The sequence below is a fragment of the Porites lutea genome, chromosome 9 (assembly GCF_958299795.1).
Source record: "Porites lutea chromosome 9, jaPorLute2.1, whole genome shotgun sequence".
NCBI lineage: Eukaryota > Metazoa > Cnidaria > Anthozoa > Scleractinia > Poritidae > Porites > Porites lutea.
Window position 1 is genome coordinate 25,345,263 of NC_133209.1, and position 27,662 is coordinate 25,372,924.

Sequence of the window (27,662 nt, forward strand, 5' to 3'; positions counted from 1 at the left end):
TCGCTGTAATAGCATATTCACTGAAACAATTCCCCGACGCTCCTTAATAACCGTTGTGGTTTTTCTTGCCCCCGCCATCTCTTAGAAGAATAAGAAGAACCCTGAGGCGGTGTACTGATTTCCTTGTTTGTCAACGTTAAAACTTGATATTTTTGCGATACTTATAAACTAAGGGATAAACAATAACAAATTTTACCTATGTTATTGCTTTGCTGCTTAAAGAGCACATTTTATGGTGTGTTCTTGTTCGCTTTAGGTGTTCTTTTTTTCCAGAAATCTGGATCTATACAAAAAGGTCGCCGGTTATATTATGCTTTGTTTCATTTTTGAACAATATCGTATTGGGAGCTCCTCGTAAATAATCTGCTCAAAAGCTAATTAATTATTTTCTTCCAGGCTATCGTCTATCTTAGTTTTCAAGCGGATTCCAATCGTTAGTGAGATTCCGTGTTCCAAAACCCAGGATTCCACATTCCACGAGTAAGATTTTCTTGGATACCGGAGTCCGGGTTACCTTAGGCGTGATCATAAGAGTAGCCTGAGATTTAGGTCTTCCTTGCCCTTTCCGTCGAGAAACATCTGATACCCAGACAATCATAAGACACCCACAGACAATTGACGATAAAATAGAGCTTATTCACGATTTTCGCCATCTCATGTGCACGAGAGCAATCGATGGGGAAAAGGCAATGTCACGTGGTATTTTAAGGGGCAAACAAGTGATAAAATGTGCCAATACGAGTAGCTAAGGTCAAGTTTGCTTATTCTATAAAAACGAGAAGAAAAATTAATAGTCTTGAAAAATATACAGTTCGAGTTCCTCACTATTGGTTTCTGTGAGGACATCTACGGTCGCTACTGCATCCAGCTAAAGTAACAATGATCAGTTCTACCCATAGCTTGCCATTATCGTCTTTATTCCAAAAAGTTATTCATTTTCTGATGTACAGAATCAACAAAATCAACCGCGATTTCTTGCACTGGTAAATTTTTCACTTGTCCCCCCATGAGAAACCATGCAACATTGCTTTTATCCCATCAGTTCTAAAGCGCGTGCAAAGACGGCGGGTATCGTGAATAAGGTCCATTCTGCAGCTAATATTAAAACTCACCAAAGCGCCGTCCCAATAACCATCAGTACCATCGCTCCTGCCATTAATCCCACAGTTATGGCCGCAACTTCTCCAGGAGAGAGCGATTCCGTTGTTGCTGTAGGTAGGGAATTCTGCTTCCTTGCTATTGATGTCCTACGATCATTCAAGCGAGTTTCGGAATGTGAAGCCATTTTAATGTGTGATCTTGCTCGAGGTAGCGTAGGTCCGTCAGACTTTCTCAGAATAGGTTCCCCTTGCAACAAGCTGTCGTCTATTTTAACTTGAAATGACTGACCTTTGACTGTCTGTTTACGAATTTTACTTTCTGCGACTTCTTCTGCTTTCTTTTTGCTTTCAAAATCCTTTAGTTTAGTTTCTTTCTGAGGTGTCATCCCAGCATCCATTGCGAACTCCCTCAGAGCGTGTCCTGGCAGCTTGTCTTTAACTTTCATTGCTCCAGAAGTTATTTTCTTTGAATTTTCTCCCACGTTACCATCGCTTGCAGTAGATTTCAGTGCGGTATCACGCTTTTGAAAAGTACGAGGCTGAACGGTGCTTACCTCATGTGAAGGACGAATAACCTTCCAACGAGCTTTCGCAGATTTCCTAAATTTACCAGTTGGGTATGAATGGAAATCCCTGTCAGAGTTTGTGGTAATAAGTGTAGTCCTGGATCCCGTGATACTATCTCTGTCGCTGGCGTGTACATTAAACAGGAGGGCAGATATATCCTTTCTTTTTTCGGAATGAAGGGGTAAACCTACATGTAATTATTAGCAAAGGCAGATAGATTATCATTTAATATCTAGCTGGATTTTTGAAAACGTTACTTCTAAAGTAGACCTCTTTAGTCCAGCCATTTGTTTCGCTTAAGAACTCTCCCTAAAGCAGCCAATGCAAAAACTAACAGCGCAATCATCACATTCTTTCCTTATCACCTCCTTTATTTTTCCTTCGCTCTGTATATTTTTCCACTGCTTTTCCTTTCTTAGTGCGATTTTCGAGCTTATCAGATGCAAGCATGAACGCGCTATTTCCGCCACATTTCGGTTAAATGGTTGCAATGGCTGGTAGGAACGTTTTCAAAAATCCTAGATATAACGGCTATAGTTTATATCTGTTCGGAGAAGCAAAAATTGCCTAGAATTTTCTATACCTTAGGAAGGCTAAGAATTTCTAGGGGACCGTTCCATTCATGTACATTTTTCGATTTTTCCCTACGATTTTCTGAAGTTTGATTTTTCGCAGAAAAAGGCAACTTAGAATTTTCTGATTCGAAAATGCACCGGAAAGAGGAATCAGAAAAATTCTCACTTTCGTAAAAGTTTAAATTGCATAAAAAATATTCGGGAAAATAACACGTCTGAAGCCCTGGTAATTTCGAAAAGACCCAAGTTATCCTAGGATGACCGAACAGAATATTATAGCGCCGATTAGAATGTATTTCTAAAGATCTAAAAGTATTCTGAATAGCCTAAAAAGTGTTTTTACTGCATTTAGGAGAGAACCTTCGTTGAGTGCTCCTGAGATATCTTAGTTTAAATAATATATTGATAGTTTCTGTGAACATCTTAATCAAAAAGTTCACACATGCATTTATCCTTCCCTCGAATCTTACCTTGGCAAACGTTATGAACTACAAACAAGCAAAGCATATAAGTGATCAATCCCTTTTTCCTTTTCATTTTATGCCCTTGGCAAATGCATCCGTCGACATTAGTAATGGGCTCGCTGTTTTTGAAAAACGCGCGATGTCTTTTGTGTGACGTCACAAAGGTAGTTTCACTACCAGCTCTCGCGCATTAGAATTTTAGCGGGATTCAAGGAAAATTTGGCTACTTCTGAATAGCTGAAATGGCTTTTATCCAATAATTACAGCTTTGCAACAAACTTTGAGTAAAACAAGTCGAGTTTGATTTTTCATGTATGCTGAAACGGTGTAGAGCACTCGCACACTTTTTTTCGTGAGAGGAAAATGACACAAAGGGAATCAATAGGAGGCAGTGATCGCTCGCGATGTCGGCACCATGATAGTCCATCAGCGCCAGTTGAATTAAAGCACTGTAGACGCGCCAGATAAGGGGTGGATAAACATAAAGAAGGAATTCTTTGTAGACCCTTTTGGAATTGAGAGTAATATAAGAGCTCTGTTAATCTACCTATCCTGTTGATTTGCACTCCCTTTTTATTTTACAAATTCATGGTTAATAGATCTTTTGAGCTTGTATGTATATTATGATTTTAGCCACGAAATATGCAAATGTCAATCAGAAAATTGTCTATAACCGTGTCGCATGACCAGCCACGTTCTATTTTTATTTTTAAATAATGAGAGGAAGCCTTTTAATTTGACGCCTTTCCCTTGATTTCCTTTGCGACGCTATTGCAAGAGTACAAGTATTTCTTTTGTACATGATACAAGCACGTATACAAACAGATGAAGTCTGCAGTAAAGTAAACTTGACATCTACGATGAACAGGAGTCTTTTTGGTTTTGGTTAAGAGCTGAATGTTTCTCTCATGATAATCATTAAACCAAAGTAAAATGTCTCTGAAAAGAATTCGTTTGATTTATGACGAATTATCGTGTACATAACCTTAAATTGTCTAAGAATTGTCTAAGCTTATTATCGTTCGAAGGACTTATATATATTCACAAAACAGTTAATCAGGAAGCTCTGGAAAAGTTTTCTTCCAAGACCTTATTGCGGAGGTTTCAGAAACAAGCTAAGCTTCTCAACGTGCGCTCTAAAATATTTTTTTACTGAAATGTAGTTAAGCCAATGTTAAGTACGTTATAACACAAAGAAACTTAGAAAGTGGTGGGAATCGCTGGATGCCAGTTTTTCCGCATAAAAAGAGGGCGCGGTTGATCAAATGACCAGGTAATTTCATTTGCTTTCTTTTTATAACGTTGTTTAATCTTTTTTTGTGTGCGCCTTGTTTTCCTATTTTGGTTTAATTTACCAATTCCTATTCCTCTTTGAATGCCTTAAACTATAATTTTTGGAGTTGTGTTTAAAAGTTGTCAAGGAGGCAAACAACAGCGACGGGCTAGGGGAGATAGGGTAGAAGAAAATTTTCTCTTCTGAACGCCTGGAACGCCTAATAAGCTCTCTGCACTGGAATCTACAGCACTGCGCTTAAGTGATGTTTCAAATAAATTGAATATATTCCATAATTCATTAAATATTGAAAATTAATTATTTTATACAAACGTTCCCGATCCATAGGTATTTGGACAAAAAGTAATCTTACTCAGCAAGAAAGCTAATTCAATAAAGTACAGATCAATAACAAATCGCATGTACCTTTATGCAAAACAAGATTGAACATATATTCCGCGTGGATTAAAATCCTTTGTTATTGTCATTTTGCTACTTGCCCTTATGTTTTGCTAAGTGATGCAGATGATGCTATCTATTTTAAACGATATTATGAAAACAAGTTGGTTAATCATTAAAGTAGTAAAAAACAGAAAAATTTTTGACCGTCAAAAAGTTCTGGAAATTGCAATAAAATCATGTGAATATGTATCTTATTTCCTTAGAGCTAAGTGTTTTATTTGCTTCAGGCCATAGTTATGTAAAATTGTGTCCCCATGAAGTCATTTGATAACAAATTATAGAGCCCGATTGAGCGTAACTACAAAGGAATCTTTTGTTTTGCCTGCTTCCATGCTGTCAGGAGACATATTCCCTCCGGCGAGTTATCGGGTAGTCTCACGCATGGGTATGTTACGCTCAATGATTGCCTTATAGTTTGTTATCGTGTATGTAAATACTTGTCTACTTCGCGAGTGGTTAGATATATTTAGATCCGTCTTCATAGACTCAAGACTAAGCTATTACATGCTATTATACACCAATATCAGGCCATCGATCAAAGGTATCTGAAAGGTAAGATTTATTCTTTTTTTAAGATCAACTTAATTCAATCACCCTGTTTTTGCTTGAAAGCTTTGAGTCGACGAAGAGTTCGCCTGTTGTTCTAAGTTAGAATCAAAAGCGAAGGATACCTGCCCAGTCAAACTGAGTCAGAGCGAAAGTTTGCAGAACTGATCTGTGAGGACTGAGTACTAAGTTTTTTAAAAGGTACATGCATTTTGGGGGGAAACGGTGAACGGACACAGTATTTCGTTAAGATAAACTAACGGCGCGGACATTGGCGGTGTCGACTAATGTCTTTACAAGCCAAGTGGAAAACATCGAAAACAAATCAGACTGAAACTTGAAAAACTTAGTGGTATCTCTAATAAAAGTTTTATTCAGTAAAGTTGTTAGACAGGATATTTTGATGTTCGGTTTGGCGAGGACCTTAAGAATTATCCGGTGGACCATGCAAGAACGTTTAGCCGGGCGAAAATCTTTAGTTAGTTAATGAGCCATAAATCATAACAACAAGTTGAGGTGTGCGGTGGGCAGGCAGGTGAAGCACCAGTCTCTAAAAAACAGAATTGCTTTTGGTTCAACGGTTTCAGTTATGATAGGAAACGATTATTGAGCAAATTCTGAGCTAGAAAACAAAAGGGTTTTCACTTAAGTACCAGCTGAAGTTATTGTGGGCCTCAGTCACGTTTTCTCGTAAAACCAAAGTAAAAATACATAATACATAATACATGAACAATTGATATAAAAATATTATGTGTTTAGCAAAAATTGATGTTAGTAACCAACGAAACAAGAGAGGGTTTTATACTCAGCCAAGGCTGAGCCCAGGATCAATGGCCTTGTTTCAATACACTTGTAGCTCTATGAGTAAGAAAGAGTAAAAGCTGTTTCATAAGCGCATATGTACTGCTTTGAGCACATCAAAACAAGGTTTTAAAGGCGGTCTGAATATTTGATTCTTAATCACCTTCATGAATCTCAGCTAAAATGATTAACCGGTAACAGAATTCGGCTTTATGTCTCTCGCAATAGATAGCAATATTGCACGACTACGTAGCCATATTTGTTGGCTAATATAGCAAGTCTACAGTGCTGGCTAAAGTACTGGGTTAGTCTAGGATGTTAAAGGGTTTCGTGGGTCTACAGAGCAACTATTTCCAAGAGGTTAAGGGAGAGTTTTTAACTTGCGAATGGTCCGAAGCCAATCCGGATACCGGCAAAACACATATTAGTAGATAGTGTGAAAAAATATTTGAAAACGGACAAAAACGGTTCAAAAATGCTACGGGTGGACGAAAATTTTCTTTGAAAACGGAAAATGTATTAATGGTACTATCACATCATACCAAACTTTTTGCCTAAATTATTAGAGCAGTCTTCAGTGTAATTTCATCTTGAAAACCAACCAATTTTTTTTTCACCAACACAATGATTAATTTAAAAGCGGCATGAAGATAAGAAGTGTTGATATTTCTACAGCTGCACAGTTAAGAAAATAGACAGAGGGATCATTGAACTGAGCGATATGAGGATAAAAGAAGTGCTGGTCAATCATTCTTAACAGCTGCGCAGTTATAAGCAAATAATAAAGACATACAGACCTTTATATATATGTAAATACATATCTGATAAACTACTGGGCTTGTGTTTAAGTGTTCTTGTTCGTTGTCACTCAATTTTAACCTTGTTTAAGGAGTAAAATAACGTTAAAACCAGGGACAAAATTTATCCAACACACAAATAAAATGCACTTAATGTAACAAAAAAGGTTGCAACTTAAAAGTTATGTTGAGCTTAGAGCATGTAATATAACTAACATTATTTTTCTTTTTATCAAAGCGATTTGTTGTAACATGGCTTAAATTGGTTACGGTAAGTTTCCAATAGGCTAGGGGAAGGACTCCCGATCCCATATAAAAACTGGGTATTATACTCGCTGTCTGGCTTAGGGGTACAAATCATTTTTTTATTGCAGGTTGCGGTCTCAATTATAGTGCTCAGAAAGAGCAATTTTGTTTCCATGATATTTGCTCGTCATCTACTCAGTCGTCATGAAAACGAGGCTGTGGTCAAAGCTGAGTAGACTACAGGCTTTACCATCCTCTATGTTGCGGGATAATCTGCTTTTAGGAGTTCTAATTCGACAAAAAAGATATAAAAAACATTTTGTCTCTTTTGCGTATATTGTAGATTCTTTAATATTTTTAATTCTGATCAGTCAGTCAAGAGTAGTCAATCCGTGATGAGAGGCCGAGACGCGACGAACACGGCCCGCAAGCCTTCACTCGTAAAATAAACCTCGAGGAGTAAAAAATTATAAAAGTTCCATTTTATTGCAAACGTCAATATTATCTTCTCGCGAGCACACCAACATCTTTTGATAAGCCGCTGGCTTTGTATTTAAGCGAAAGAGCTTTTCGAAAATTCTGCTTACGAGTTTTGGAAGATTTTCTTTCCTGTCAGTCTCCGAGGGATCAGCATCGTTAGCAAAATTTGAATTCTACACCTTTTGGTCCGATTTCAACAATCTACAGGAAATTGAAGAAAAATTAAGCTGAAAAGGAGGACAATTGACATTAAAATATCATTTCAGTAAAAATTCATGACACAGAGGAAACCGACGGCACTTTGGAAAATAACGAGGGCGTATAGGAGTACAGGGTTACTAACTACTCACACAAACCCCCAATTTTCGCTCATATCGGCACAAAATCCGCTCCGGTTATGAAAATCTCGCGCATTAATTTTTCACCGTTTAAAGAAGAACCCGCTAAAAATTCCATTCAAATAAGCTGGATAGAAAGGGAAGAAAGTTACATCGCCTTAAACGACCGGCTATATTTTCCGAAGCTCCCCAAACAGAATGGGGCGAACCATTTGATTTTCGATCCCATCGATCGCGCACAATGTTCGGTCAGTCCCCCCGGACTAAATGGTAATTACCCGTTCCGTTTATTTTTAATTTACGATAAGAATAGGCAAACAATATCGTTTATTATGGTGGGGGTCTCTTCGATTATATGTCATGTCTTTTGTTTAAATGTGTACAATGCTTTTGGTAAAAACACGTAGACACTTACATAAGAGGATTTTATTATTTTGCCTTATGTAGTTTAGAAGCAATTTTTAAGTGAAAACTCGCCTTAAACCAGCAAAATCTCCTGTAAATCTTTCCTTAGCCAGGTACCTTGTTTAAAACACTGTTTTCTATTCTTATTTCCCCAGTGAGTGGAGTAACTATCAAATAAAAGCAAGATTTTCTGGGCAGTGGGACAGTCTATACGTCTTCGTATACAAGTCGTGAGCGGGATGTAATTTTGAATTAAATTTGCTTTTCATCATGAACAACTCTTCAACCATACAGATTCAGAATCCACCGTGTTCGCACACAGTATCCAGTTTATTCATCGCGATCATGTCTTCCATCAGCGTTGCGGCTATTATAGGAAACGTTCTGGTTACAGTGGTCTGCTTAAAAACTCCAAGTCTTCGCACGATCACCAACTACTACATAGTCAACATGGCGGTGTCTGATCTCCTCTGCGCATGCTTCAACTGGCCGCTATACGCTACTGAGGGGATGCTGACAAGAAGAAAATTCATCACGGGATCTTTGGCCTCTGCTGTCTGCAAACTAGGGATGTATTCCAGAGGAGTCTCCCAAGTTGTGTCCGTGCTAAGCTTGGTTCTAATCGCTGTAGACAGATACATTGCCATTGTGTTTCCGTTGAAGTCAGCGTTATTAGTAGGAAAAAACAAACGCGTTATGTTACTCTTTATAACGTGGTTCGTACCTGTCGTTTGCGGTATCCCGTATATAGTATACACTGATACAGTCAAAGTGGAAAACCACACCTTTTGCAGAACTTTGTGGGGTGCATTAGCTAACATGATTTTCAATGTGGCTGGTTTTGTTGTCTTCTACTGTACGCCTCTCATTCTGATGGCTATACTCTACATACACATCGTGAAAACTTTGAGAAAGAGAAAAGAAATGCAAGGCTCGGCGAGCAACAAAAGAGAACAACAGCACCGAAAAATCACAAAAATCCTCATTTCCATCGTCGTGGCCTTTTTCATCTGCTGGACTCCTCTTTGTGTTTATCTCTCTCTGAAAATGTTCCACCCGGATCTGTTTCTAGAAGACGAATGCAAGACGCTCGTCGCTTTGTTCTTTTACGTCTTTCCATCTTTAAGCACAGCAATAAATCCCATCATTCTTTTCTCGTTGAGTACAAATTTTCGTCAAGCATTGGAAAGTTTGGGACTTCAGCTTTGTCGCTTTTTCCAATGTTGTTCAATTTTACCGTCCAGGATCGGATCGTCGAGATCCACTCAAATAACTCAAGCGCCAGAAGACACTCTCGATGCAGCAAATACTGAGAATCACCGAGCAAATGGGAGAAGGATTGTTTTGCAAAAATTTCATCGAAGTTCCCGACGAGTTTCTAATCTTGCTTTTGTCAATTCTATGGAAATTTGAGCAAGGATGCCTTTAATTATTATAAACAATAAAACCTGAATTAATTCGCGAGGCAATTCCTTTTGGAGTTATATTACCCCTTAATTTAGATTACACCGATTTTTGCGGGAAAATGAAGATTTGGAAATCCCGTTTATGGGAAAAGACAAACATTTGTGCTACATGACCAAGATTTCCCTTAACTTATCTTGAACGTAAAAGAGCCAAAACTTTAGCCGATAATCTTAAAAGCCACCACCCCACTGAGACCCTCTTGAGCTATCATTTATGTCTGTATACAAAAATAAATGAGTCTTATGTCAGCTATCTATTAAAATTATCTTGACTTACTTGGACATTCCTTATCTGTTTATTTTCTAATTAAACTTAAGATATTCTCAACTTGAATCTAATGTTTCCCGTACGTCGTAAATGTGATTCTAATCTCTCTAATTGCAAAACGGAAGCAAGCAGGAGTAAAAACGACGTTTTGGTGTCATCAGGACGTCATTGTGAAGATGACTATCTTTGTGGAAGATACCACTTTCCGTTACTAAGTAAGTTTAGCAAGCATTGCCGTTATTACAAAATGCCGCAGAACATACACACTCGCCTGGGGCCTGGTTGCCACCTCTTTGTCTATTCATGGGCCATAGGAAAGATGCTTTTCGACTAAATAAAGGTTAATTTTTTGCGTAATAAAGTTGAATTACTCACATTGAAGTTGTCTTTTGTCTTTTCTGGTCAATTCTCCCCATATATATTCCTTGTAGAAGCCTCTAAATAAGCTCAGTTTTGATTCAGAAGTCGATCGGCATGCGTGAAATCTTGGTAATTACCGAGCGTTCTCTTCTCATCCTGAGACGCGGAAACGTTAATCGAAACCCATGTTTCCTACAGCCAATGGTCTATTAAATTTTTGATGAATTGAAGAAGTGAATACTACATTTTGTAAACCTCCACAGTAAGGTATCTATGGGGGTATTGATCATTAACATTTCCAGCCTTCATTACGCCCCGAACTGCGCGCACGAAAGACAACTTAGAAGAAATCCAAATTGTCCCTAGTAGACAGTACAGAGACTAAAACAAATTCATTTGCTCTCCCTTCCCCTCTCTGCGTCAGGAAGAGACTGGAGAGGAAAGAAGAAAGCGCGCGGGAGACGAAGGAAAGGTGAAAAACTCCAGGGAGTAGCCTCCACCTACCCCAAAAATACCAATACAGTTATTTGCCGCCCTGCAGAGTCATGATGTTAGAGATCCCGATCAAGAGCGGGGTCCCTATTCGATGCATCTCCCAGATCGGGGTATAACATTTCGGACATACGAGAATGATCTTGCACTAGCTGTTGAAAATTGACTCATTGATTAATATTTCTAGAACGGGAATTTTTTTTTACAAAACCTTTTTTTAAATAAATTTGGAGACTGGGGCAGCACATACAAACAAAACAACCCAAGTAACCACCCCAGGGGAAACACATACGGTACTTTCAAGAGTCCCAAGGCTACAACGTTGAGTAAGTATCATGTTTAATTTGCATCCAAAACGTTACAAACACATTACCGTAAACTGCCGCTTATAAGTCGGCTAGCTTATAAAACCACCAATATAGGCCTAACTACCTGTAAACAACAAGAAAAAAATACATCTGCGCCCAGTCGTTCCAAGGCCGATTAGCGCTTAAACCGGGATTAAATTTAACCCGGATTTCTTTTTCTTGTGTTCAAAACCATTTTCTCGGATAATTTTCTCTGTTATTTTAGGGCTTCCAATGATCAACTCGTTTAAACGTGTCCGTGCGTTCCAGATCGAATTGGAATTTGGAAGTGTTGGTTTTTGAGGAGAGGGGAAAACCGGAGTAGTCGGAGAAAAACCTCTCGGAGCAAGGGAGAGAACCAACAACAAATTCAACCCACATATGGCGTCGACCACACATTGATGGGAGGCGAGTGCTCTCACCACTGCGCCACCCTTGCAGAGAGCGAGACTGGGGAGAGACGCCTCACACGCAGCTCGCGCGCGTGACTCTTACGCTATTTTTACGCTACGCTAAACCGGTTTTGAGAAAAAAAAAACCCGACTGTTTTGCAGTCTAAAGCCCTCCTAAAACCCCCTTACGAAGATGTATAGGCAAGTACACGGTTTATAACCAGCAGCTTACGGTAGTTAATGAAACAAAGGTAGATGTACTGGTAATCTAGGCACGAATACAAGGATTATTAGTGAAAAGTATTTTCAACAAAAACTACATGGCGGCAAGCTGACTTCTAATATCAAAATCAGATGAAACAAAAGCAATCGATAATGATAAATTTAACGTAACGATATGTAGTTTTATTAAAACTATCTAAAAACAGGCTAGCCTGTGTACAGACGCCCCCTCCTCTCAAAAAAGTCTGAGGGCGGCGTCTGTACACAGGCTAAAAACAGGCTTGACGCCAAGCGATGTTGCGATTTTGAATATTATCTTGGGTACGAGTATAATGAAGTGAGTCTAAATATTTTACAAATCTTAACGGAAATTGAATTGTTTTCATTATTGAGTGCTATTTAAGTCGAAGCTTTTCTTCAGCGGTGTACAGATATCTCAACTTAAAAGGCAAAGATAAGCGCAAAAAAAAAAAAACAACTTGCATTACACCTATATTAATAGACTAGTCTATTTACTCGAAAGAGCGCGGTCCTCAACGAATAATTTTCGCCCAGCAGCTGATTTCTGACTTGGTTAACCTTTAAAGCCCCAGTATCCACATACAAATTCTCCTAACTAATCGCCATACAGTTCCTTGAAGAATCAGTTGAGAGAATTTGATTAAAGATCAAGGCATTTTCCCTATGATCATTTTGTCAATTCTTGTAACCTTTTCTCTGAGTACGGATATTTTTAGAAAAGTGATTTTGGTTTCTCTTGGGACTAAAATCAAGTTAATGAGAAAATGCTTACACGATTGATATTTATTAGGGAGCTTTAGCAACGACGACGGCGACGGCAAATAGGACGTCAAAAAAGCAATAGGTTTATTACGCAAAACAACAACTTTGCACGTGCATCACGCTTTTTTGTACATTTCTTTACCGTCCTTGCACGACTAGGACGTGAAAAAGCCTAATTCCAAGTTTTATGGAGGACGTAAACAAGCGACGACGAATCTCTTTTTCTCTCTCTAAACTTGAGTGCGGTCCTCAAGAAATCAACTCCAGGGAAATTCGCCTACACTTGCCATTTTCAGCAAATTGGAATAAACGCCACAAGTATTGAAAAAACGGGAATTAATTTTTAAACTGACGTTTTCGCTGCCGTTGCCGTCGTCGATGCTAAAGCTCCCTAATATTGCATCTAACATCGTTACTGTATAACTGAATCTAGATCTGGAACCTTCAAAACGTAAACCTTCTTTACGTTCATCTTTTCCTATTGTCATCTCCCTTGAACAAAATAAAGAATGTTTACGTAGTACTTTCTTATTCGCAAACAGCAAGTTTTAGATAGACGCCGTCCTTAAAGGCAAAACACGCCTAACTGACAAGTCAGAAATTTTCATAAGCGCCGCAGTTCTCTTTCGAGTAAAAAAAATATATAAATCAACTCTTACATTCTACGTGACAGAAGGCGTTTTTTTTTGGGGGGGGGGTGGAGGGGCAGGGGTGCACTAAATCTAGTTGACCTCTAATAACTCATTTCTGCAAGTTCAAACGTCATTTTATCACTCCCCTTTGAATTAGCTGCGTTGCACACAAAGCTGACTCTTGAAGGCTGAGGAAATGATACAATTTTCAATACACTCCCTGTATGATTCGGGGAAGAAATGATTTCAAATTTATCGTCGTTTTTAGCGATGTTCTGAAGGAGCTTTATATCATATATGATCAGTTGCCGCTGCCAGGTAAACGTAACGTCTGGGGTGGCGCCCTGCTGCAGAACACATGGGATACTCAATGGTTCTTTCCTGCCAGGTGACCACGGGTACATTGTCTGAACTGATTTCTTTAAAACAGGTTTCACTGAAAACAGAGCAGTGACCATAAGTATTTAAAAGAGCTGTGACGTCACGGCTGTCGAGTTTATTTTGTTTAGAATTCCATTTACACGTAGCCTGAATTTCAGACGATTACTTCGAGTCGTTTTCTCCTATCAGGAGGGAGTAAAAACGACTCGAAGTAATTTAGTGAAATTCAGGCTAATTTACGCGTCCTTATTCGCTAAGACACTCGAGAAATTACCTGTGAATGACTGAATCACATCTTTTGTGCCGAACAAAATATGTCGGATCAATTTAAGTTTCTAGGAAACTGCTCTCCTACCCCTTCCCTAACCTAACGTTAACATTTGCTTCTCACTTGGGGCAAAATGTTGGGTTAGGGGAAGGGTAGGTGGGCAGTTTTCCGAAAACCTTAATTGATCCAACATGTCTCCCAAGCATTATATCAATCTTTACACAACAAACCTCTTATCACTTTAATTACTTCTTTTAGTCCAAAAAATGAGCATAGTAACATTGAGCGAAACTGGAACATTTTTTTACAATATATTGTGCACTTTGTTTTCCTACGTTGTCTCAATTTTGCTAAAACATCAACCAACTCTTCCGCCATATTGACTTTGTGTCGTCAATCTCATTAATGATTCATAAAGAAAATACAAAGGAAATGAATGTTTAATGAGTGTTGGAAATCAGGCGAAAAACTACTCATTTTTGCATCCTTAATTTCTTCTAAAATCTCTTTGAGAAGTAATATCAAGCATTCAACACAGTGTTTCATCAATAGATGAAACACTGCGTCTCAAGCTTGATATATTACTTCATGTCTTGTTGCTCCCAGGCTCCACAGCAACGATGCAGGGGTACCAAGCCACCTATTCCAACACTCCTTGTGATTTTTTTTGTTTTAAATCCGACCGACTGACGCAAAATCAGGAAAAGCATTCAACGGTAGACAAAAAAAATAAGGGGATGCCCTAAGGAAACAGTCACAGCTGATAGGCAACACTTGTACAGTGTACACTGATGGACTGATGACCTCTGATCTCACCCCTCTGGTTTCTCAGAAGGTGATTGGCTGTGAGGGATCAGAGGGAAAAGGTTCCACACAATCAAAACCTACCTGGTATAATAACATCAAAGTCTCTTCTGTCTGTCCCCATAGCATTTCTTGCTACACAGCTAAATTTTCCATTATCATCAGGATAGTGTGGCTGCACTATTTTCAGGCCGTACGACGTCAAAAGGTACCTCTTAGTTTTGGCACATTCTTCATGTATTTCACAATTTTCTATGACTTTCCCATCTTTTTGCCATGTGAATGTGGGATAAGGAAAGCCAGTGGCGACACATCTGATTCTCAATTCCTGGACTGGATTGTTTACCCATATCGGAGAAGGGGAGCTGGTGGTTATCTTCACGTCCTCTGGAGCTGGAACGAAATCACATACACCTTCACTTTTCAAAACTGTTTAATAATGTCACCCTTAAATTTGCTGACTTTCTCATTTTAGGCATGGTTTTGTCTTAAAAAAGAAAAGAAGCACTGGCATCATGCAATTGTTTAAGTCATGGCAAGTATGATGGGAAACTGTCGTAGATTGACCCTTTTAGCCCCAGTATCCACATACAAATTCTCCTGACCAATCTCTATACATTTCCTTAAAGGATTAGTTGAGAGAATTTGATAATAGATCAAGGCATTCTCTCTTGGGTGATCATTTTATTAATTCTCATAACTTATCTCTTGACAGTGTATGGATATTGTTAGGAGATAATTGATGTTAGTCACTATTGGAACTTAAAGGGTTAAAGTTGTACATTGTAGATGTAGATAATATTAGCCAGGGCCTATGATATTAGGTGATGCTGCAATAATGGACCCTTCTACAATTCTTTTGACTTTTGACTCTTACAAATACCTCCAGTAAGGGAATATCAATAGACACTGATGGAAAGACCACCTTGAAATTAGGAAATTTACCAAATTTAAAGGTGATCCCTTAACCCTTTAAGTGCCAATAGTGACCAAGATCAATTTTTTCCTAACAATATCCATACACTGTCAAGAGATAAATTATGATAATTAATAAAGTGATCACCCAAGGAAAAATGCCATGATCTTTTATCAAATTCTCTAAACTCATTCTGTAAGGAAGTGTATGGAGATCAGTTTAGAGAAGTTGAATGTGGATACTGGGGCTTAAAGGGTTAAAAGTGAGCAAAGATATTGCTCCATAAAGTCACAAAATTGTACAGACATTTGTACAGTGGGGAGGGTCGAGCCTCCATTTGTAACCACCCACATGTATCCAAAACACCAAAATTTTCCCAGTCAATGCCCCATGTAACTTAGAAAAATAAGATGCTCAACTGCTTTTTCAGACAACCAGAAGGTGGTATCAATAATTATTATATAAACACCAATGAAATACCAGGTGAGCTTTTGCGCGAAAACTTGATATCTTCACATGTGAAAATATCACCTTTGCTATGGCTACATAATAAATTGAGCCTTTTACACCAAAAAACTATTAAAGTGAAATGGTTTGGTATTTCATTGGTGTTTATATAAAAAATAGAACATTACATGGCCGCTTGGAGATATGAAAGCAGAGAAAGTGAGAGCAGCGAACGAGTGAAATATTTTTCAACACTCAAAGAGAAAAGTTCGTATCTCCGCGCAGCCATGTAATATCCTCTATTTCTCCATGAATTATAAGAAAATTATCATAAATATCAGTATTAATATTAACAAAATATTATTATTACTATTATTATCATTTTACATGAATGACCTTAAAATGACATTTACCAGAGACTGTCACTTCAACTTCATCTTCCGCCAACAAATCCTGATGATAAGAAAGCTCGCACTTGTATCTCCCGGAATGAGCAAAAGCAGCCTTTTCAATTTCCAGTTCTGTTTCCCACACTCCGTTATTGTTCCTCGGTGATGTTACGCTAACGTCATTCATAAGCCCATTGACTTTGGACCACTGCAAATTGTCACAAACTGTAGCATTATGTGCCTTGCATGTGTAGATGACTTTTGATCCCTTGGGTACACGCTTGCTCATATAAGGAACAATGGAAAGATTTGGGATCCCTGTGACAAAAGCAAGACCAAACATTCAATAAGTTATATTCATAACAAGCACTGTCCATACAATGACTTTGCAAAGGTCATTTTTTAACACTGTTGCTTCTTTTATACATAACCAAATAAAGAAATGAAAAAAAAATTGGGGTATCACCATATTGTACTGAAGAAAAAGCATACTGAAGAACTTCCTTACAACACATAAGGCACTGTTTTAAATAATATTAGGTAAATTGGGCTGTTATTCCCAGCTGAGCCAGGCAAGAAGAATGGTTGAGCCGATTCAAATTCAATTAGTTTTTTCAAACTGATTCAGAAGTTGTGCTTCATGAGGATTCAGCTTATGTGAACTAAGTATAGCATCTGAACCTAGACTAACAAATAAAACTAAGAGTCAATTTGAAATTAAGTGCTGGCATCAGAGCTTACAGAGAATACAGTTTAAAAATAAAAAAAGTGAAGAAAATGAAAATAATACCTGGGAATTAGGGTGGGTAAGCCTTAAAAGACAAATATGTTATTTCCGTGTATTTCTGATATATAAATGGGGAAGCCCTTTGAGCGAATTTCCAGAGTGCAAGCAGATGATAAACGAGGCCTGGGTTGTAAGTAATCGCTTTTTTATATTTTTAAAATTTCTTTATTAGCCTACAGAAATAATTTCATTGTGGTCACGAATGGGTAAGTGATGAATCCCAGGGCAGACATGACATTTTTGTGTTATGCTACTCTACTATGTCAACAAAGTTTCTGCCAATTTGCAAAAGGAGGTGCAAAAGTATTGACACATGGAAATGTGGTGCTCAGTAATTTTTTTTGGACTTAAAGGTATAAAAAAACATTGGACATGACAGTAGTCTATGTGCTGGCGCATGGCATAGCAGGCACTTGCCAGTATGACAGTCAAATAATTTTACAGTTGAATGGTTAGCCAAGGGTTAGCTTCAAAGAGTGATACACATTTTGAATTTACATGGTTTCAGACTTTCTTTCGCCTTGATGGATGAATGTGACTCATGGTCAAATTATAAGCTGAATTATTAACCTAAATTGGAAGAGATGTTGACACAAAGATCAAATTTAATGCCTCAATGGGCAAAAATACTTCAAATGATTTATTGATTGTGGTACAGAAGTGGCTTTAGGTGCAAAGCTGGTTTGCTTCACACATTTCCTCTCTTTTGTCCCAAGACCCACGAGCTAGAGTCAGCAGTTTACTCCCAACAGAAAAATTTTTGCCTGGCACAACACTTCTGCTGAATGCACAGAGAAAAACTCATGTCTATGAAAGAGGATTTGTTCTCACAACTTGCAGAGCGAACATCAAGAGCCTTGCCAGTTTATTTGTATACTGATCATGAACATTACGTCATAAACCAAAGATCAACATTTTTTGAGAAGGAACAAAATCATGGAGGTTGAAGGCAGGATTGTTTCTCAGTATAATATTTTGGTAATTCACAAAATTATTCATTTTATGTTGCTTTTCAGACATAGTGTGTGTTTTGCTTTTTCCTTTTAACAATTTTCCTCCACAGAGTTTTGAATATGCAACATATAGCTGCGTATACAAAGGCTGAAAGAACTGCCAAAGAGTTATCAAGTAGTGTTTTGGTGCAAAACTAAGGAAACTTAAGGTCGCTTCAAGGTACAGAGCTTTCAGCAATAGTTGTAATTTATTAGGGTTGTTTGAATTTTAACTTTGAATTTCAGGTGTTGACTGATTGTAATAAAAGAAGTGAAATGTCATCACTGTTATGAAGTGTGAATCTGTTTATTTAGGTATGCAAGCTCATACTTTATAAAGCTCTCTTGGATAGACTTAACTTTGATAAATTTGACACTAATTCTCTAGTAATTTTTGTCAGTATCATAACTTCTATAATCTTCTCCTCACCCGGCAAAATACCTATAAAATCGATCAATAGTCCAGCCCGCATTGTTGTCAGTTAAGAATTTACATGGTTGCAGTGAGTGACACTTGCATAATGCAATAATTATTTCAATACCAAAGGACAAATACGATATGCGAGAAAAACAAAGAGAAATGAAATTATTTTTTCAATCATTGAAGAACAATTATTACCATTTCCTCTGCTGGTTCGCTTCCTGTCTCTGAAATAAATTATTTACTTTGGGAAAAATACTGCAATTATCCGCTGGCCACCATGCTCTTGTATTCTCTCGATCTCGTCCAAGTGCGTTTTACACGGTGTCATTGCAAAGGAGTGAATACCCCGGATAATAAGAAAAGCAATCGACTGTGCATGCTCCTGATCTTACACCCAATAAATTTTGGCTTTTTCCTGCTATTGTAGAGAATAGTGTGCTGGCTCACATAATGCTCGCCAACAAATAAATTGGTGACTACTGCTACAATTTTAGTTGCAAAAATGTTTTTCTATTTGCCATGGCAACCAAAATGTCTGAAAAGTCAGAAATTGCTACATGACATGGTGGGACAATATCATGAGTGCATAAGGAGATGACAAAAACAGCAAGCATGAATGCCCTTAAGATTAAATCTTTTATCACTACGAGCCTATGACATAGACATCCAATATTACAGTATGTAACTGTGAAATATTCCACACGTACCTGCCACGTAGAGATAGATTTCTCTTTTAATCACTTTCCCATTCTTTTCTGCAACACAATAGTATTTTCCTCCGTCGTGTAAAATTGCTTTTTGTATAGTGAAGATTGCTCCATTTCTTTTTAACCTTCCTTGCAAGCTTGGTAAATTGTGTGATGGCAAGTGTTTAGGAAGAGAGAGAGAAACATTTGCACTTGGATCATTAGTCTTGCAGTTGATTGCAACACTGTAACTAACATGTACACAAAGTACTTCAATTTTTGCAGTGACTTCAAAGGAAAATTTTCCTGGAACTGGAGTGCTCTGAGTACCTCCTGAAGTGGAAAAAAAAAACAATCAGTGAACACACTCTTGCTTTGTAGACGAAATATTTTGCTATAACATACTGCCATGCAAACAAAAGGTGGTCAGAAATGCCTGCAGTACAATCCTCCTACATTTATTATGCATGCCTCAATTTCATATCATTTCACACATATAGTTAAAATGAATACAGTCAAAATATGTAAATAATACATGTATGGGGTTGTGCAGAAATCTTAATACCCCAGTCAATAGACAGATGTCAAACATTATCAATTTTGATGGTCAATTTTGATCGAACTGTGACATGTGCTGCAAACCTCCACCCACACCCCACCCCCCCTCCCCCTTTCCCTCCACGTGGACTAGGCATCAGACAATGAAATGTTTACGGACGGGAAGTAGGGGACCCCCCCCCCCCCCCCCTGACTGGGCATAAGACAATGAAGTGATAAAGGAAGGGAACTAGGGACTCCCCGCCCCCCACTGGGCATCAGACAATGAAATGTTTAAGGAAGGGTCGAAGTAGAAAAAGAGTGAAAAATTGATACTAAAAGATTTCAAAAAGAAGTTTTCGATTTAACATTGGCGACTCCCAACAAAGCCGTTCGATTTTGTACTCTGCTACTAGATGAATCATAAATCATAAAAAAAGAGCACATGCAACACTTCTTAACTTATTTCTCCTGAGTACAAAAATAAATAACGGTGCTTTTTTATTGAAGAATAAGATAGAGTAAATTGATACTGCACCATAGCTATTCTAAGTCTTACCAGCTAAAATGAGCAATGCGGTAGCATAGAGGAACATCATCCTTACGTCCATTCGTCTCTTTTGTCCACTTGATGTCGGTCTAGTTTTACACCTAGATATGAATAAGATTGACAAATTAGTCAGTTGACAAGTAAATCTTTTCCTTTTCCTTTACAATATATGATTCCAAAAATACCCTTTAATGTTGTGAAATGTGAACCACTACGAGTTCGCCATCTTGACAACGGCACAAGTGCAAGTGAACGATCTGATTTGGTTGCGACGCTACTATTAACGGCGTCAAAAGCTGACTTTGAAAGTGCTAGACAATATAACTTCATTTCAATTTGTTGTGGCTTAGGTGACGGGTAAACAAAGCTTTTTCAAATGACCACAAATTGCTAATATAGCGATTCAAATAAACCGCTCTCGCAACAACTCGAGCATAAACTACTTCACCGCTTCCCAGCATGCAATGCTAACTCAATGAAATGAAAATAGAACATTTACATGATTTCAAGTGATTTATTTTTACAGCCGGACCTCATTACGATCCTCTGTATGAACTAAGTTCTACATAATGTAGGTATATCGATATGCTACTCATAACAAAAAATGGAAATGAACCTCGATATAACCAAACATCGTTATTTTGCCCTTGAGGACTTGATCCTTCGTTTATATGGACGTTCCACTGTGTCTTCGAATTTTATTATCATCTATACAGATTAAGAATCAACCATCAAAACAGCAAATATTCTCTTCGAACTTTTTTTTTTCATTAAGTCAACAAGTTATGGTGAAAAGTTTTTAATCGGCCTATTTTAATATTTATTCGCTCCAATAATCGTGTATTACCTTACCTTACCGTGTTTCAATACATTTAACGTCGTATTCTAAACAATTTTTTACGCTAAAAAAGACAGTGACCTTGCCTGTTTTTAAAATCTACCTAGAGCTACCTCTGTTTGGAGGAAAAAAGTTTGCGGAAAACGTTTTAATATACAAGGAGAATCACAATGCTATAGAACAGCAATGCCCCTTACGGCATCTTGCTACGGTATAGTTTCTAACATATATCGTGCATGCATTTAAACATGTGACAGCATTGAGAAGTGCAAAGCTTTTGAAAGCTTTAAGTAGTCGACCTGACCTCCATGATCCAGTAAAAAGTAAGCGGTGACTATGGCGGCGAGTCGAAGCACATGGCAAGCTCGGCTTTAGGAAGAATCGCTGCAAAAGTAAATGGTGGTGAATGTGCAAACAAAAAACAACCACTTACTTGTGACTTATTCTACACTCCAATCGATTACAACAGTCTCTGATTACACGTTTTTCCAGTTTAATCCGTCCTATACGGATCTTCCTCGGTTGCACTCGTAACTATGATTTGGGTTGTCTAGATTGCTAAAATGCTCTGTTCTCTGGTTCTGCTCTGCGTGGTGAAACGTGAATCTTGTGAAGAAATCACCCCCGTTGTCATTCCTTTTGCCTAACGAATTCAGGAAATGTCATCACAAGATTTGTCTGCTAATGACGAATGAGTATATCGTGTTCGGAATAATAATTAGCCAACCACACCTACTCGATCTCTCGATCTCGCGGAAAACCCGAGAATTTTCTGCCAAATTCGTGCCATGTCATACCACGAACTTTCCTATCATTCTTTGAAGGGCTAAAAAAGCACCGATACCACCTCCGAATAGTAATTCAGCCATTAAGGTAAACACACGTAACTTTTGCATTTCGATATTGAAAACGCAACACACTACAAACAAAAATGATGCTACGAAAAACTAAAATTTTAATACTCTACCGCATTTCCGGCATAGCATTGAAACGCGCGTAATCTCTGAATTCCCGGGAGTATTAAGTTAATATGCGAAATGTAAACAATACAATCATGTTGGCAGACAGGCTATCTGGGGTTTTAAAAAAGATTTGTATAAATACGTACTTTCACTTTGGTATGCACAGGAATACATGAATAACAAGTTATTTTATGTACTATTTGTTTGTACGACTAAGCAAACACGGTTAAAGAGAACTTTATGAGAGCTATTTAAAAAATAGCAAGGACAACCAGACTGTGGCAATCTGACCCTCTGTTTTCGTTGTGTTGTTGTCCTTTTAATAGAGGGCGTACAACTTATCGGATTTAAAACATTCTCAAGCAAAAAAAAAAAAACTGCGAAGAGAAAATTGGTTTAATCTTATTGTTAGCAGGATTATTTGAACTCGATTGATCATGAGGGCATACAACATTCTGGCTTTTTCCTGAATCAAAAGCCGTTAGGTAGGCTTCGCTCAAAACAATACTTTCAAAAAGAGAGGTTAACCTTGCATTTTTAAAACGTCAGACGTAACTTTGAAGTTGAACTCAGACAAGCGTCTTGTAGTCTGAAAATCAGAAAAAGGCGTTTATCATGCAATGTAAAACGGCCTAAACTCCTTAAGGTGATGTTACATGAGACGATTCGCGAAGACTATTTTTAGCGCAACACAGCGTTGCAACATTGTTGCGACATTGTTTCGATTAGTCACAACATTGTTCCAACATTGCAACGCTGCTTTGCGCTAAAATTGTCGTCGTTGCGAATCGTCCCATGTAACATCACCTTCAAAGAACGAAGACGAAGAAGAAAAGCACTTGTCCAATATTTGCCGATCCAGTGCGCGCTGCTAAAGCGTAAAAGGAAGGAAAGACTAAATTCAAAGATAAACTAAGGCGAAAACTAAAAATAGGTAGGAATATTGATGAAGCTGAGTTTTACTGTCCCGTTACATTTTCCATTTCCAGCGTTGTTTTGACTGCTAGGCATAAAACGGAAACAACCATGGAGGCTATTGCAGGTACTTTAAAATATTAGACCTTAATTCTTGAATTAATTTCAGGTTCACGTGTCAAAAACCAAACCGGAAAGGGTGTGCAGCATTCCCTCCCACCATCGCGTACTGCCGGCCGCAGGAAGTGTATGCTCTTACATATTACGAAACCCTAAATAAAAACACATACGTGGGGTAGAGAGAATGTTTACTACTTCTATTTTACTTTGCGGGATTTCATTTGTTCATGCCAATATGCTTTATTGATCAAGCCCGCGTAAGGTCAAGATTGCTGGTTATGATATCGGCTACACGCCTCTCATATTCCTTTGCATTCCTTATCATAGTGAGCCATAGTGGGCCGAGACTGAGTCGAAGACGCAAAAAAACTATGATAGTGTAATAATAATGATGATTGTTGTCATTGTTTTTATTATTGTTGTTGCCGTTGTTGTTGTTATTGTTATTTTTATTATTATTGTTATTCTTCTTCTTCTAGCTCGCGCGTTCTCGCGAGGCTCGCTTCGCTTGCCCAAATAGGAGAGCTTGCTCACAGGCTATTCTTCTTCTTCTTCTTCTTCTTCTTCTTCTTCTTCTTCTTCTTCTTCTTCTTCTTCTTCTTCTTCTTCTTCTTCTTCTTCTTTCTGCTATCAGAGGGCACACCAGCACGCCTAGGGCCTGCGAAAACATCCGTTTCTCCTCACTCTTCTTCGTCCCCGGCGGCGAAGAGCGAGGAGAAACGGATGTTCTCGCAGGCTACTGCACGCCTGCTGAGCGTTGCTTGTTAGCGTTACCTGTAAGGTGGGTGGTCTTGGGATCACAAACCCAAGTCATATTGCAGCCTCCGAATAAGAAGCTTCAACTGCGATAACTGAACCACTAGTCGAACAGATAGTGGCGCAGACGCACGAGCTCACGGACGATCGTACAATCAGAACACAGCAGCAGCGCAATGTAACTGAAGGGAGAAGAATACGCGCCTCGTATTTTTTCGTTTTTGAAATCGATATTAAGGAACTAGCGAGATTTTAGTATTAATACTTTTGATATTTATAACATTTAGGATTACTTTTTTTCTTAATTCTTAATTCTTAATTCGGAAAACTGTAAAAGAATATACATATATATAAAGACTTAGTTTTTTAAATGTAACTCCTTTTGTAGATATAGATTTTTTATATTTTTTGTCTTTCTCTTCCATTTACTAGCTTTTGCATCATTTAACATAGCTTTCTTCTTGACTTTGTAACATTGCGTATCAGTTTTTATCTCGATCAAAAGCTTTCTTTCACCACGGTGAGAAACTCCAAGGAGTTCGTAGCACCACCATTAAGAGTAGGACATTTTTACGGTGTTCGATGAGTATCACAAATAAAATTTACTATGTCTGATTCTTTTCTTGTTTTCTTTGATTTTGATATCTTGACTACGATTAAAAGGAAAAATCCTTTTGGTTTTTATTGTGTTATTTTGATTTTAAATTTGACGCGTTTGATTTCTTTTCATTTCCAAAGTTTGTCGCGTTTGATTTCTCAATTGCATTTTTGATTTCTAAAATTTGACGCGTTTGATCTCTCAAACGACACTTTTGATTTCCAAAATTTATAGCCTGCGTAGCAAGCGTTTCCAGTCGAGTTATAGCGCGAAATTTGGAGCGGGCCCTCCACCTCCCCCTTCATTCCTTTTTTTGCTCTCGTTCCAGTTTTCTTTACGAACTCGCGCGGAGCCGCTTGCTACGCAGGCTACAAAATTTATCGCGTTTGATTTCTCCACAGGCAGCCCAAGCGCACTATGTGTGGGTTCGGGCTTCAGAGGTCATTTGGTCGGAATATACTAGAATTATTAGTGTATTATCTGATGCTAAATAAACGCAAAAATCTTAAAGATATGAAGTCTTCTTGTTTGTCTATCTGTGCTAGTAGCCTTTAAGATAATGAAGGTCGATATTTCTTGCATTATTACATGTGATTCGGGCCCTTAATGTTCGAATTTTATCACATGTATTCGAATCTACTGACGCTAAGAAAAAAAAAATCATGATCACGCGAAATATTGATTCAAAAAGCTCCCTTACCTTTAGTTCATAGCCACTCTGTGTCCTACGGGCGGTTTAAACGCCGTTTAGTCGACTTTCTGTTCAGTACTCGATGGGAAGAAAGTCGACTAACGGCGTTTAAACCAGCTGGGGGTATCCCACTTGTTTGATGAGTTTACACGTGACCTTTTGCTCTTCTGTTCTCTCTCGTGTTTGGCTGCCATGTCAGGCCAAGGATTGCGTGAAAATGCTACGTTCTGTCATGGAATTTAGTCACTATTATGTACGTTTATTGCTCGATGTTTTATGTAAGCTTACATCTCTTTGATGCGATCAAAATTAGAGTAAGAAAAGAAACATTATTTACCAATAATGAACAGGATCTTTGTAAACAATAACCTTCCATGCTAGCATGGCAAACTGAGTTACAGTATTTTTGAGTTTATATGTTGTATCGGATCCGAGTATCGATCTTGAAGTCGTGACATTTTCTCAACGTCATGTAAAGGAAACAATACACACTGACAATATAAGGTAGGGACGGACCATTAGAAAACTTATGGGGTTAGGGGAGGGGGGGGGGGGGGGGGAAGTACAAAACAAAAAAAATATTCGCGCAAGGGAAAATTAAATGAAAAAAAAATTATGCACGCCAATTAACCCTAAAAAATATTCATGCCATGTCCTAAAAAAATTCATACAAGGAATTTGAGTACTTTGTACATCATTTGCGGTCCTTAAAAACCATTGATATGATCGGGGAATATGTCTGGAACGATTTTGGCACGTGGGTACATCTATGTCATTATACTATTTTAGAAATCAGAAACGCCATTTGGGAAACCAAACGACCTAGATTAACAATCAAAAACGCATTTCAGAGAGCATACTCAACAAACTTGGAAAACATAAGCGTTCAGTTAGTAGTAAAAATCGAGAAATTTTGCAAATCAAACTCTAGTGTCATTTGAGAAATCAAACGTCACAAATTTTGGAAATCAAAAGTGTCATTTGAGAAATCAAACGCGACAAATTATGGAAATCAAAAGTGTCATATGAGAAATCAAACGCGACAAATTTTGGAAATCAAAGGTGTCATTTGAGAAATCAAACGCGACAAACTTTGGAAATCAAAATTGTTATTGGAGAAATCAAACGCGACAAATTTACAATCAAGATGACACAATAAAAACCAAAAGGATTTTTCCTTTTAATCATAGACAAGATAGCAAAATCATAGAAGACAAAAAAAGAATCAGACATGGTAAATTTTATTTGTGATACTCCTCGAACACCGTACAGTTTTTAAAGTAGCAAGTGGAACAGGCGTCTTTTATTCTCGTTTTCGGGCAGATCCGTGAAATACCTTTTTTCCCCCGACAATTTACTAATAAATTTGATGCATGAGCAGTTTCAGTGCCAGTTTCAATTTATGGGTGCGTGAAAAAGTGCGTGTATTAAATTCCAATTAACATCACTCTAGTAGGGCAAACAAGTCTATGATTTCCAATCTACTTGTTTACACACTAAGCTGCAAATTCAACACATCTGTTTAAATATAAGAAAAAAATTACTACGGATATTTGGTTTGAGTTAATATGCCTTCCATCTGAGTTAAAAGCTTTCTTTCACAGATTGATGGTCACGTTTTTGGAGTTTTAGTTCATGATCGACGCCTGAAGTTTTTTCTGCTAAGGACATATACAAGCCGTCTCTGATCTTGTCCCTCTTTTAAAAACAGCAAATAGTGGTTTCTAAGCAATGTTTCGGTTAAATTATCATGTTTTGACTGTTCAATCCTGACTCACGGGTAAAAACCTAGACGCGTCTTATAACAATATTTTTAAAAGGAAATGTCAGTGCTTCTAAACTGCTATTTAAGTGTGAATACAGTTGTTTGCAATTGTTTCTTTTGGGCTCGCGTGTTTTTGATATTTCACAATTCATGAATTAAAGCCAATATTTGTCTTAAGCTAAAATTTTGCGCCAGCACTGAATTCAATGAGATGACCATAGCCTTTGTGAATAGTGGATAGCATTTCTGATCTTTTTATTGGACTTCTGATGTGCCATTTCAATACTGAAATTGTTCACTTATTAAATATGTAAACCCATTTCCTAAATCGCCTCGGTTAAAAGCAAATCTTTAAAATAGTAAGTCATGTTTTTGTACAATCCGGTACGCAAGGAGAAAAAGGACTCAACTTTTTTAACTAAACGTTTACTTACGGTAGAGTGCTGTTTGGGCTCCGCTGTATACGTTTCACCTCCAAATGATTTCCAACCTCAAGCTTGATTCGATTTGCAGCATTCTTATATACCGCTTGGCTTTCTTATTTAAACATCGTAAAATGTCAATATATGAACAATGTTCCCTCGGTAACCAATGCAATTTTTCTGAAAAACTTACTGTAACGTATGCCTTTAAACAGAGAGTGCTTTCTCATATACGTAATTACAAACTAAGAAAGGAAATCTATCAAGTAGACCGCGGTGGTGTCTGCTAACTCGCATTTGTTATTTGCTTCATGGGAGTCAAATCTGATATTAAAGCTGGGAAAATAAACGAAGTTTCTAAACAGAGGAAATTACCCTAATTCAACATGTTTGCTTCC

General features: G+C 37.9%; 2 protein-coding genes across 4 annotated transcripts; one reads left to right on the forward strand and one right to left on the reverse strand.

Moving 5' to 3' along the window:
- The first annotated feature begins 8,158 nt into the window (after positions 1-8,158).
- On the forward strand, positions 8,159-9,506 carry LOC140948617 (neuropeptide SIFamide receptor-like). The gene has a single exon (XM_073397884.1). It carries the CDS (start codon positions 8,325-8,327, stop codon positions 9,465-9,467), a length of 1,143 nt encoding a protein of 380 aa, XP_073253985.1. The 5' UTR covers positions 8,159-8,324; the 3' UTR covers positions 9,468-9,506.
- Positions 9,507-10,962: 1,456 nt separating this feature from the next.
- LOC140947647 (peroxidasin-like) lies at positions 10,963-27,422 on the reverse strand. Of its 3 annotated transcripts, none has more exons than XM_073396808.1 (6): positions 27,277-27,422; positions 20,207-20,298; positions 19,132-19,443; positions 16,246-16,539; positions 14,554-14,862; positions 10,963-13,452 (listed from the first exon to the last, which is right to left on the reverse strand). In XM_073396808.1, the coding sequence occupies exons 2-6, from the start codon at positions 20,256-20,258 to the stop codon at positions 13,118-13,120; spliced, it is 1,302 nt and encodes a 433-aa protein (XP_073252909.1). In that variant the 5' UTR covers positions 20,259-20,298; positions 27,277-27,422; the 3' UTR covers positions 10,963-13,117. The 3 variants fall into 3 exon arrangements, with proteins under 3 accessions (XP_073252909.1, XP_073252908.1, XP_073252910.1); XM_073396807.1 differs by lacking the exon at positions 27,277-27,422 and adding an exon at positions 21,469-21,673; XM_073396809.1 differs by lacking the exon at positions 27,277-27,422 and adding an exon at positions 20,383-20,514.
- Positions 27,423-27,662: the final 240 nt, after the last annotated feature.